The 12,515-nt window shown below is 49.1% G+C and overlaps 1 protein-coding gene across 1 annotated transcript in view; it reads left to right on the plus strand.

The window, feature by feature from the left end:
- LOC143952483 (gamma-aminobutyric acid receptor subunit alpha-3-like) overlaps positions 1-12,515 on the plus strand; it is a 157,628-nt gene that overhangs the window by 98,628 nt on the left and 46,485 nt on the right. Inside the window, exon 9 of the mRNA XM_077465203.1 lies at positions 10,945-11,097. Within this exon, the coding sequence (XP_077321329.1) occupies positions 10,945-11,097 (153 nt within the window). The remainder of the gene's footprint in view (positions 1-10,944; positions 11,098-12,515) is intronic.

Genomic DNA, 12,515 nt, shown 5'->3' on the forward strand with positions numbered 1-12,515 from the left:
GACAGGCTCCCCCCCAGGGTGCGATCCAGGAATATGGGTGCAACCAGGTTGAGTTGTTTTTTGAAGGAAATAGGGTTAATGGACCTGTGGAGAGAGAGAAATTTGAAAGTTAAACAATATTCCTGTTTTTCAAGATCTTATTTTACCCTCTCTAGAATAGACCTGGCCCTAGGAAATGCGGAAATAGTACAAAATATAAGGAATATAGTATATATGCCCAGAGGGGTCTCAGACCACTCATTGCTAAGAGTGACATTAAGCACGGGGGAAAAGAGAACACAAGGGGGATGAAAAATTAGCCCGTTTGGTTAGAACTAATAAAGGATGTAGAGCAGGGGTCAAGTCCTGGGGAAAAAAGTGTGGGAACTGCCACCCAAGATCCACTCCCACACCAAAAAAAAAAAAAAAATGATACGCTCTTGTGCACGAACGCTTCAAAAGTGTTATTTTTCATCCAATTTTCGTATTGTGTGTATGAAGCTTAACTGTTAGTACATAAAAAAGCAACAATCCTCAATAAACATAAATACGGTAATTCTCTGAATAATCAGCTGTCACGTACCTAGTAGGCGAGCCCGGAATGCAGGAAGCGGCCCCTCGTAGCCCCTGGCTAAAGAACCCCTGGAGATGGTAACAGAAGCTCAACAGTTCAGGGGGCACAAGTGCCTGGCGGGTAGATGCTGGTCCGGATGGGCAGCAGGACACCAACAGCGAGCAGATGAAGCTGAAGACAAGAGACTGGTGTAGGCAGGCACAAGTGGTAGACTGGCTGGCAGACGGACGTCAGCGGGTACAGCAGTCACAGGATATCCAACCAGGTAGGTAGGAACAGCGGAGTCGGGTACAGGCCGGGTCAGCAGGTAGCGGTCAACGTGGTACAAGAAGGATGAGGCAGAGGCGCAGTCAGGCAAGCAGGAGGTCGTAGGCAGGCAGCAACGGATCAGGGTCAAGGTCAAGCCGGGTAACAGGAACTAAGGTAGCAGATACAGGTATAGGGTAGTAGGATCTCCGAACGCGCTGTAGACTGGTCAGCACGAGTGGAAGGGAGCAAGTGCCTTAAGAAGACCGTAGGGCGCCAAACGGTCGCACGACGAGTCAGCGTGCGCGAGTGGACGTGCGCCCGTTCATGCCCCCACGTGCACGCGTGCGTTCGTTCAAGGCGACGCGAGTGCGTCCGATCGCTCTAGCGCGCGTTAACGGAGCACGACGGGTCCTTGACAACGAACTTCTATGGGTAAGTCTCTCGTGCGCAAACGAGGCGCCAGGACGATCGTGACACTGCCCCCCCCCCAAAGGGCAGCCTCCGGATGCCCAACCGAGCCATCTTACTCGGATGGGAGTTCTTAAAGGCACGGATGAGTCTTTTAGCATGAATATTAGATTCTGGCTCCCAGGAATTCTCCTCCGGGCCGTACCCTTTCCACTTGACCAGAAATTGGGTCTGGTTTCGCCTTTTCCTGCAATCCAGTATGGATTCGATCTCAAATTCAATTTCTCCATTGATCATCACGGGTTCTGGAGGGCCGGCCATCCTGTCAACGAAGGGGTCCGGGACTGCGGGTTTGAGTAGTGACACGTGAAAAACTGGATGGATCCGGAAGGACTCGGGAAGCTTAAGTTCGAAAGCCACGTTATTCAGTTTCCTTTTGATCGGAAAGGGGCCCACAAATTTCGGACCCAACTTCTTAGAGGGGCAGGACAATCTGAGGTTCAAGGTAGACAACCAGACCTGGTCCCCAATCTTGAGATCCAGCTCCCCCCTCCTTTTCCTGTCAAAAACTTCCTTGTTGTGCTCTTGGGACTTGGTTAGGGTCTCTTGTAGAAGCCTGTTGTTTGATTCAAGGAAGTTAAGACGATCCTGTACTGCTGGTACCGAACATTCAGGGAAGGTGCCAGGCAAGAATACTGGGTGGAAGCCGAAGTTCGCGTAGAAGGGGGACTGTTTGGTGGCAGAGTGGACCGTGTTGTTGTAGCCGAATTCGGCCATAGGCAGGAGAGAGGCCCAGTCGTCCTGGGAGAAGGAGGAGAAACAACGGAGGTACTGCTCCAGGGTCTGGTTCGTCCTCTCAGTCTGGCCGTTGGTCTGTGGATGGTAGGCTGAGGACAGACAAAGATCGATCTTTAAGGCTCCGCAGAGCGCTCTCCAAAATCTCGAGGTGAATTGCACCCCCCTGTCTGATGTGATGTTAACGGGAATGCCGTGGAGTCTTACGATTTCTTTGATAAAGGTGTTGGCTGTCTCTGTAGCTGAGGGAGTGCCCTTCATGGGCAGGAAGTGAGCCATTTTGGTAAGTCTATCGACTATAACGAAAATCGTAGAATAGTTCTCTGACGGGGGGAGTTCAACGATGAAATCCATGGAGATCATCCTCCATGGTCTATCAGGAACAGGCAGCGGTCTTAGCAGGCCCCAGGCTCTTGACTTGCTGCCTTTGCTTCGGGTGCAGATGACACAGGTTTCCACGTACCTCTTACAGTCGTCCTTCATGCGAGGCCACCAGAATGTGCGTTGGAGTAGTTCCAGAGTCTTGAATACCCCAAAGTGGCCGGCCAGTGGGTGATCGTGACAGGCGGCCAGGACTGGGGTCCGAACTTCTTGGGGAACAAAGATCTGATTCCCATGCCACAAAAGGTCATCGCTGGAGGACAACGGGATACCGGGTGGAGGTGTTAGGCCTACGGAAGCCTGCTTAATTTGGGAGAGCACATCCCCTTGGAGCAGAAGGAAGTTCCCCGTAGAGAGGATAGTATCTGTGGATGGCGAGCTTTCCGATTGGTTGTACATGCGGGAGAGAGCGTCTGGTTGGGTATTCTTGGATCCGGGACGGTAGGTAATGTGAAATGAAAATCTGGAGAAGAAGAGTGCCCACCTGGCTTGACGGGGCCTCAATCTCTTTGCGGTTTTCAGGTACTCCAAATTTTTGTGGTCCGTATAGACCAGGATCGGGTGGGTGGCTCCCTCCAGCAGGTAGCGCCACTCTTCAAGTGCGGATTTTATCGCCAGTAACTCACGATCCCCGACGTCGTAGTTTCTCTCCGCCTCCGACAACTTACGGGAAAAAAAGGCAACTGGGTGGAGTAAGGACTTGGCCCCCTGCCTCTGGGAAAGTATCGCTCCTACTGCAATCTCTGAAGCGTCGACCTCGAGGATGTATGGAAGAGCAGGATTGGGATGTTTCAGGACAGAAGCGGATACGAACAAATCTTTTAGGGTTTTAAAGGCCTCTTGTGCTTCAGGAGTCCAATGAAACTTCCGAGACTGCTTCGTTAGTCCGGTGATGGGGGCGATAATTGCAGAGAAGCCCTTAATGAACTTGCGGTAGAAGTTCGCAAACCCCACAAATCGCTGAACTCCTTTCTTATCGGAGGGGGCAGGCCAGTCCTGAATTGCGGAGATTTTCTGGGGATCCATCTCAATTCCCTTTACCGAGATAATCAGGCCGAGGAACTGGATGCTCGATTGTTCGAAAACACATTTCTCGGGCTTAGCGTATAGACCGTGAAGGCGGAGACGGGTCAGGACCTTTTTTACGTGTACCCGGTGATCTGTTAGAGAGGGGGAGAAAATCAGAATGTCATCAAGGTAGACAATTACAAACAGGTCAAGGTAATCCCTAAAAATGTCATTAACAAAGTGCTGGAACGTGGCAGGAGCGTTACACAGCCCGAACGGCATCACTCGGTATTCAAAGTGCCCGAAACGGGTACGAAAGGCAGTCTTCCACTCGTCCCCTTTCCTAATGCGGACGAGGTTGTAAGCCCCCCGAAGATCCAGCTTAGAGAATATTTTAGCGGAACCTAGTCTCTGAAACAGTTCAGGAACCAATGGCAAAGGGTAGCGATTTTTGATCGTGATTTTGTTCAACGCCCGATAGTCCACACATGGCCGTAGAGAGTGGTCTTTTTTTTCCACAAAGAAAATCCCCGCTCCAGCTGGGGAAGTAGAGGGCCGGATAAATCCCTTTTCAAGATTTTCATCCAGGTAGGTTTTCAGAGTGCTAAGTTCCGATTCAGACAGAGGGAAAATTCTTCCAAAGGGAATCTCGGCCCCCGGGAGTAGTTCGATAGGGCAGTCATAGGTCCTATGAGGTGGTAGGGTTTCAGCCCCTTTTTTACTGAACACGTCTAGGAAGTCGTGATATTCTCTAGGCACGGCTTGCCGGGTGTCATCATCTGCTTCCAAACAGAGGAGGGCCGGAGAGTCCCCGTTAATTGCTGGGTAGCAATGCTGGAGGCAGTAGTCCGAAGGGAATTCAATCTTTCTGGTGGCCCAGTTGATACGTGGATTATGTGCCTTCAACCAAGGCATGCCTAGAATGATGGGGAACAGGGGAGATTTGATGACGTCTAGGCACAGAAATTCTTGGTGGGTCCCGGCGATGACAGCAGAGAGGGGACTAGTCTCCTGAGTCACCGGTCCTGATTCTAGAGCGGACCCATCGGCCAGGTATACCGAGAGTCCCTTCTCTCTCGGTCTAAGGGGAATCTTGTTCTTCAGGGCAAAGGATATGTCCATAAACCCACTGCATGCCCCCGAATCAATAACTGCGTGGGTTGAAATAGTCCTTCCTGGAAGCTGCAAGAGAACAGGAACAGCCAGGTGAGAGGAGTTTTCAGACAGCACTGACGAAGGAACAGGTGGAACAGGTAGGCACTTACGTATCTTGGCTGGGCAGGAGCGAACAAAGTGTCCTGATTCTCCGCAGTACATACAGAGGTTGTTGACCCGGCGTCGTTGGCGTTCCTCTGGGGTCAGTGATGGACGGAGTAGCCCTAGCTGCATCGGTTCTGGGGGATCCAGCGTAGCTGTGGCAGGAACTGAAGGAGCTGGGTGAGCGGAACTAGGTACCCGTGGCAACATCCAGACAGGGCGTGCGGCTGAAGAGGAACGTTCTTGGCGGCGTTCCCTCAAGCGCCTATCAATTTGAACGGAAATGTCTATCAAGCCCTCCAGGGTTTCGGGGATGCCAACACGTGCCAACTCATCCTTCAAAGGCTCGGACAGGCCCATGCGGAACTGATATCGCAGGGCGGCGTTGTTCCAGTCCGTGTCAGCGCTCCACCGACGGAACTCCGACACGTAGTCCTCCACAGGCCTGCGACCTTGCTGCAGAACGTGTAGGGCTGCCTCTGCGGTTGCTGCAAGTTGGGGATCCTCATAGAGTCTTGACATGGCCATAAAGAAGGTGTCTAAGGTGTCTAAGGATGGATCCTTGCGTTCCAGTAGGCGATGTGCCCAGGCTTGGGGTTCGCTCGTTAGGAGGGAGATAACGAACCCCACCTTGGTCGCCTCGAGGGAGAAGGTCCTCGGTTGCAGGGCAAAGTAGAGCTCACAAGAGTTACGGAAGGCTCTAAACTTGTTCCGGTCGCCAGTGAACCGCTCGGGGGTTGGTACTCTGGGTTCAGGTGGCATCATCACCACTGAAGGCGGGGTGTGGCCCCCTGGAACAACGGGCGGAGAAGCAGATAGTGCTTGGACTTGCTCTTCCAGTCTGCCGTAGCCTTCCTGTAGGCTCTTTACTGCCTGGGTGAGGCCGGCCAAATGGCGGCACAGTTCGTCCATGGGGGAGGCTCCCTGCGCAGGCTCGGACATGGCTGACCAGTACTGTCACGTACCTAGTAGGCGAGCCCGGAATGCAGGAAGCGGCCCCTCGTAGCCCCTGGCTAAAGAACCCCTGGAGATGGTAACAGAAGCTCAACAGTTCAGGGGGCACAAGTGCCTGGCGGGTAGATGCTGGTCCGGATGGGCAGCAGGACACCAACAGCGAGCAGATGAAGCTGAAGACAAGAGACTGGTGTAGGCAGGCACAAGTGGTAGACTGGCTGGCAGACGGACGTCAGCGGGTACAGCAGTCACAGGATATCCAACCAGGTAGGTAGGAACAGCGGAGTCGGGTACAGGCCGGGTCAGCAGGTAGCGGTCAACGTGGTACAAGAGGGATGAGGCAGAGGCGTAGTCAGGCAAGCAGGAGGTCGTAGGCAGGCAGCAACGGATCAGGGTCAAGGTCAAGCCGGGTAACAGGAACTAAGGTAGCAGATACAGGTATAGGGTAGTAGGATCTCCGAACGCGCTGTAGACTGGTCAGCACGAGTGGAAGGGAGCAAGTGCCTTAAGAAGACCGTAGGGCGCCAAACGGTCGCACGACGAGTCAGCGTGCGCGAGTGGACGTGCGCCCGTTCATGCCCCCACGTGCACGCGTGCGTTCGTTCAAGGCGACGCGAGTGCGTCCGATCGCTCTAGCGCGCGTTAACGGAGCACGACGGGTCCTTGACAACGAACTTCTATGGGTAAGTCTCTCGTGCGCAAACGAGGCGCCAGGACGATCGTGACATCAGCATTCATTCAATTGTGCTTCCATGCAAATGTGAACATCATGTTCTGATCTTTATTGGGGAATGTTATTTTGTATATAGAGTGTTTATGTGGTGAGTTTAAACGGAAAGGTCATAAATTAACTGCACATTATCTGGACAGAATAATTGAGATAGCGATGTGTTCCTGCTTAGGAGATGTATGTTAGCTTGGAGGGGGGGGCTGCAAACTCTGCAAGGCTCCAACACGCACTCGCTGCTATTCCAATTTCACATATTTCCACATAAACTTCCCTCCTGGCATTAAAACTTTGCCAGGTATTGTGCTCAGCTTACCACCCCAAACTGATGTTCCTCCCTCAGATCACCTCTCTTCCTGCATGTCCTGTGAGCAGAATAGCTGTGCTCCTCCTCTGGGTTCTCTCATCATATGGCACTGAAGGTAGAGGAGGGGGGATTCAGCAGGACACACAGAGCAAGTATGCAGGGGGTAAGGGGTTAGGGGGAGAGGTGAGGAAACAGAAAATCAGGAGGGACAGGCGGGGAGGAGCGCATCACGAGAGGTCTGACTAAATACAATCTCTTAGCAGCAGGGACCTGATCTACCCGTCAGCTAGCTGTGATTGACAGGTAGATCGAAGAGGAAGCTGTCATGGGGCCCCCTACTGGCAATGTCTGAATGGTCAGGTGTGCGGCACTTACTATTGCGAGCTGTATCGGCAGCTGCTGGTGTAGCACCTGCCACACAGCTCGCATACTTCAAAGTCTTGCAGGACATGGCTGCTAACGGGAACTGAGTTCCTGTTGTGGAAAAAGTACAGGAACTCCATTCCCATGTGTTCCCGCAGGACTTGAGCCCTGATGTAGAGGAGGTCTCGTCAAAATTACAAGAGTTTATAAGGTTTAATACAGGTACCGCCCCAACCAGTGTAACATGGGATGCCCTAAAGGCTTTCCTTAGGGGCATCCTGATCCAGCAGGTAGCAAGAATTAGGCGAAAATCCAGGATCTGGGAGGAAAGTATTAGGAAGGAACTGATAGAGGCCGAAAATAACTATGTAAAAGATCCAACCCCAGAAAAACAAAAAATGTGGTTAAATAAACAACAAGGGTATAAGATAGCAATTAAAAAAAAGAGGAGAGTAAACGAACATTTCAGAAACAGCGTTACTTTGGGGAAGGGGAGGAGGTGGGCAGAATGTTGGCCCAGCTGGTGAAAACAAACTCCCCTCCGTCTGTCGTCCCCAGAATTAGAACCATGAATGGGGCACTGTCCTTAAGTGGCGAGGAGATAGCAGAAACCTTTGGAGCTTATTATAGAGAACTGTACCAATCACAAGGGGTGGGGGAGGAAGGGGAAATGGATAGCTTTTTGGAGGGAGTGGAGTTGGCGACTCTTACTCTTGAGGAGAGGGAAGCATTAGATGCCCCGATAACCCTTGGTGAATTACAACAAGCAGTGATCGGGATGGCTAATCAATGGAGAGACTCTGCTCCCAGAGCTGTATAAGACATTAAGGGGTGCAGTGGAGAAGGGAAAATTGCCCATCTCGATAACAGAAGCAACTATATCATGATTCCCAAAGTAGAAAAGGACCCATTAGAGGTAGCCTCATATAGGCGGATTTCTTTATTGAATTCGGATGTTAAAATTTTAGCCAAGGTATTATTAAATAGGCTGAATCAACTTATCACAAAATTAGTACATCCAGATCAAATGGGATTTATCCTGGGAAGATCTACCAGTATGAATAACCGAAGGGCATTTTTGAATATGCAGACACTGTCAGAGAACATGGGGGCAAGAGCTATAATGTCCTTGGACGTAACTAAGGCTTTTGATAGCCTAGAGTGGGAGTATTTGTGGCGTGTGTTGGAGAAAATTGGATTTGGATCCTCCTTTACTGGATGGATCAAAATGATGTACAATGCCCCTAGCGCAAGGGTAAGGGTTAATAACAAGTATTCTGAAAAGATTGAAATGAGCAGGGGGACAAGGCAAGGTTGCCCATTGTCTCCTCTGCTCTTTGCACTTGCTATGGAGCCATTGGCAATAGCTGTCAGGTCAAATCCGGGGATAAAAGGGTTCCAAAGGAAGGGAGAGAGACAGGAAAAGATCGATTTATATGCGGATGATGTTCTCCTTTTTTTGGGGGACACTGACCAGTCTCTGGGGCAGGCAGTCAAATTAGTAGAAGGCTTTGGAAGGTTTACGGGGCTAGTTATTAATTGGGGAAGTCAGAGTTGCTTCGAGTCGACCCCCTAGATGCTGTGGTTGCGCCGGGGGCTCCTCAGGTGAAGGTGGTGGATGTTATGAAATACCTGGGTATATATTTGACAGCAAACCCTGATCAGTACATTAATAAAAATTTAATGCCACTACTAAATAAATTTAAGCAAAAATGGGGTATACAGGGTTGTCAGAATTTATGCCGTTATGGGATAATAAAAATCTACCGGAACTACTTTCAATAGGGAAGGTTAAAATATGGGAAAGGCAGGGCATAACTAGGCTGATCCAACTCTATGACGGCAATGTCCTAAGGACATTTCTGGACCTAAAAAAATAATACGATATACCACAACAATCATTTTATAGATACCTACAGTTGAGACATGCTTTACCAGCCCAGTTCGGTGTACATATGCCAGTGTGGGATAAAACACCTCTACTTCGGAAGTTACTTACAATAGATAAGGCCAGCTATATCTGTATATATCTGTATATCTGTAATATATAAACAGCTATGTATAAATTTCAATCAGGAAATGGATCACCCGAACCAAAAGAGGAGGTGGGAAGAGGATATGGGGGAAATATCAGATGAGCAATGGAGGAGAATAATGGAACTAGGGCCAATGACATCAGTTTCTCCTTCACAAAAAATCTTGCATCTGATGCTAGTACACAGGGCTTACTATACACCTAAGAGACTATATTTGTTTGGTAGGAGAAATGATGACAGATGCCCTAGATGCCAGAGACAGGGAGACCTCATGCACATGGTGTGGCGATGTCCGAAGCTGTTTCGTTATTGGAGGGGAGTGGTGGAAACTATAAATAAAGTTTTTGAGGTAGAATTGGAAATGGACCCGATATTCTGCGTGTTGGGCTATAGGAAGGTGCTGGGAGAACAAAAATGTACTACGGTGGCAGTTGTACGCTGCCTATTCCAAGCGCGTAGAATAATTGCACAAAGATGGCAGGCGGAGAGGGCCCCACTGGTGAGTGAATGGGTCCAAGTCATCAGTGAATTAATATGGAAGGAGAAGACAGTATATGTAAAAAGGGGGAATCTTAGAGAGTTCGAAAAAATATGGAGGCCATGGGCAGATGAGATGGGGTATCCTATAGATTAGAAACGAGTAGGAGAGAGATAAGATTAAAACTATGAAAGGTAAGGTAGACTTTAACTTACGCCACGAGTAAATCTCCCAAAAATATATTAGAAAAATAGGTAATAAAGGAGAGAGGAAAGGAGGAAAGGGTAAGGAGAAGGGAAGGAAAAGAAGGAAGAAAAAAAAAGGGGGGGGTTTTTTTTGAGAAGGGAGGGGGAGGAGGGAAGGGTTAACGATAAAAGGATGATAACTAAGGAAACACGGAATATAGAAGACAAGAATTATTGTAAATAGCATGATAAATTATTTTTGTAATAGTGATATATTATTGTTTTTTAAAATGTTGACGTGTATTAAGATGTTTTGTAATTGTGAAGGAAAATGGAATAAAGAGTATTAAACTGAAAAAAAAAAAAAAAAGTTTACAGCATTGCTGCAAAGAATTGAAGATCGAGCTCAAAGGTTGCCGTTTTGACACCATTGCAGAAATCCAGTGCGAATAGCAGAAGGTGCTTGACACACTTTGAAAAAGAAGACTTCCAGGGCACATTCCAGAAGTGGCAGGTGATAGTGTGTAAACATAGATAAATAAAGAACTTCTTGTAAATAGAGCTAGTCAGTAAACTTTTTGGTACCACCTCGTATTAATTGTCATCATAATGTGACATTATAGTTCTTATGCCGCGTACACACGACCAGACTTTCCGGCAGACTAGGTCCAAAGGGATTAATCCGTCGGACAATCCGATCATGTGTGGGCTAGTCCGATCGTTTTTCTAAATAAAAATCAGACGGACCTAGAAATAAAACATGTTTCAAATCTATTCGACGGACTCAATTCCGACGGGCTAAAAATCGGGAAAACCGTGTGCTGGTCTGATGGACCAAATACGACGCAAGGGAAGCTATCGGCTACTGGCTATTGAACTTCCTTGTTTAGTCCCATCTTACGTTATCACGTTCAAAAGGAATGGGCTTTCAAGCGGACCTAGTCCGTTCGTTCGGAAAGTCCGTCGGGACTCTGCCGAAAGTCCGTCGGGAAGACTGTCGGACCTAGTCTGCCGGAAAGTCCGGTCTTGTGTACGCGGCATTAGACATATTCATTTTTGCTAGATTGAAAAGCATATGATCTGAAGTCCTCATGGTATCCCCCTTGGCCTATTACAACCCATAAAACAACCCGGTCCATAGTTGCCGTTGTTTTCAAAAATGGCACAATGTATAAATCCGAACTCTTAAATGTTCCACATGTGTTTTAATTAAAGCATTATTTTTATCCTACCTACCTGTTAGGTGAATACATTGTCATGACTACTCACTTCCACCTGAAGAGGAAAATTGGATACTTTGTCATACAGACCTATCTACCATGTATAATGACCGTCATCCTTTCACAAGTGTCCTTTTGGCTTAACAGGGAGTCAGTCCCAGCCAGGACCGTGTTTGGTAAGTTAAACGCAACAGGAAATATAAGTAATATAAGAAGGGAATAGTTTGTTTCGTTCCTTCCTTCTTTGGATGTATTTGGATTTCTGTATTCATCTCATTAGGGTTGAAGGCTTTTTGATTCCTATAGTCCCCTCTGACCTTAACCTCTATTGTTCTATGGTCTCATTGGATCCCAGGTCCTACTCCATAGAAAAAAACAAAAACAAATGAGGGTGCACCAGCCTAATACATTATCCCGTACGGTGGCGTAACTAGAACCTTCAGGGCCCCGATGCAAGAAACCATGAAGGACCCCCCTGAACCCCAGCCAGGGTCCTTCCCTCCAAGTCCGGCGGTGGAACTCTAGGATGTGGTCACAGGTATGACCTTTGTGAGCCCTGTAGTTCCACCACTGGCATCAGTAGTTTTTTTTATTTATTTTTTATTATTTTTAGGTGCCCCATTGGGGGACTGTCCCTAGGCAGGATGGGGTCCCCGTCCCCAGAAGAGATGAGGTCCTTTTCTCCAGGGCAGATGAAGTTACTGCCCCCAGGTGAGAAGGGGTCCCTGTCCCCAGGGGAGATGGGGTCCCTGTCCCCACGTGAGAAGGGGCCCCTGTCCCCAGGGGGAGATGGAGGGGGTATGTAATGGTGTGTGGGGGATGGGGTCATCTCACTCACCATGACCAAGCTGCAGGCCGCGCACTCATCAATGTTGGCCTGGGCTCCATCCAGTGTGCTGGACGGGTGATCAGCATATCTCCCAGAAAGACCTTTCATCATCTGTGTATGACGGGGGAGGAGGGGGGCTGGCAGACAAGCCTGCAGTGTCCTCCGGGAGCCGACTCTCATAGGGCTGCACTCCATCTGTGTGCTTAAAGTTTGTTTACCCGGGAGAAGTATGCAGTGCAGTGTGGGCTGGAATCGGGGGGGCGGGACTCTGGCTGGGGAGAAAGAACATCGGACTGAGCGGCAATGCATGGAGCAGGAGAGGGGTAATCTGAGGACACAGGTCATGCGGGGAATGCACAACTAAAGAGCAGCCAGTGCGATAGTCGAGCATGGAGCTCTGCTAGTCACCCTCCACCTCCAGCCACCCATGTACATGGTGCACTGGTACCCCTAGCTGCCTATGCTGCTGCCGGCCATATGTAGAGGGGGCTGCATGGGACCCCTGCAGCACAGGGCCCAGTTGCGGTCGCGACTGCTGCACCCCCTATAGTTACGCCCCTGATCCCGTAGCATTCACAGTGCATCCAGAAAATATTTACAGCGCTTCACTTTTTACACATTTTGTTATGTTACAGCCTTATTCCAAAATGGATTAAATTCATTATTTTCTCAAATGCTACAAACAATACCCCATAATGACAACAAAAAATACATCTGAAATCTTTGCAAATTCATAAAACAAAAAAAAACAAAAATCACATATAC

The sequence above is a fragment of the Lithobates pipiens genome, unplaced genomic scaffold (assembly GCF_037356315.1).
Source record: "Lithobates pipiens isolate NorthernLeopardFrog02 unplaced genomic scaffold, aLitPip1_a1.2 Scaffold_1, whole genome shotgun sequence".
NCBI classification, from domain to species: domain Eukaryota; kingdom Metazoa; phylum Chordata; class Amphibia; order Anura; family Ranidae; genus Lithobates; species Lithobates pipiens.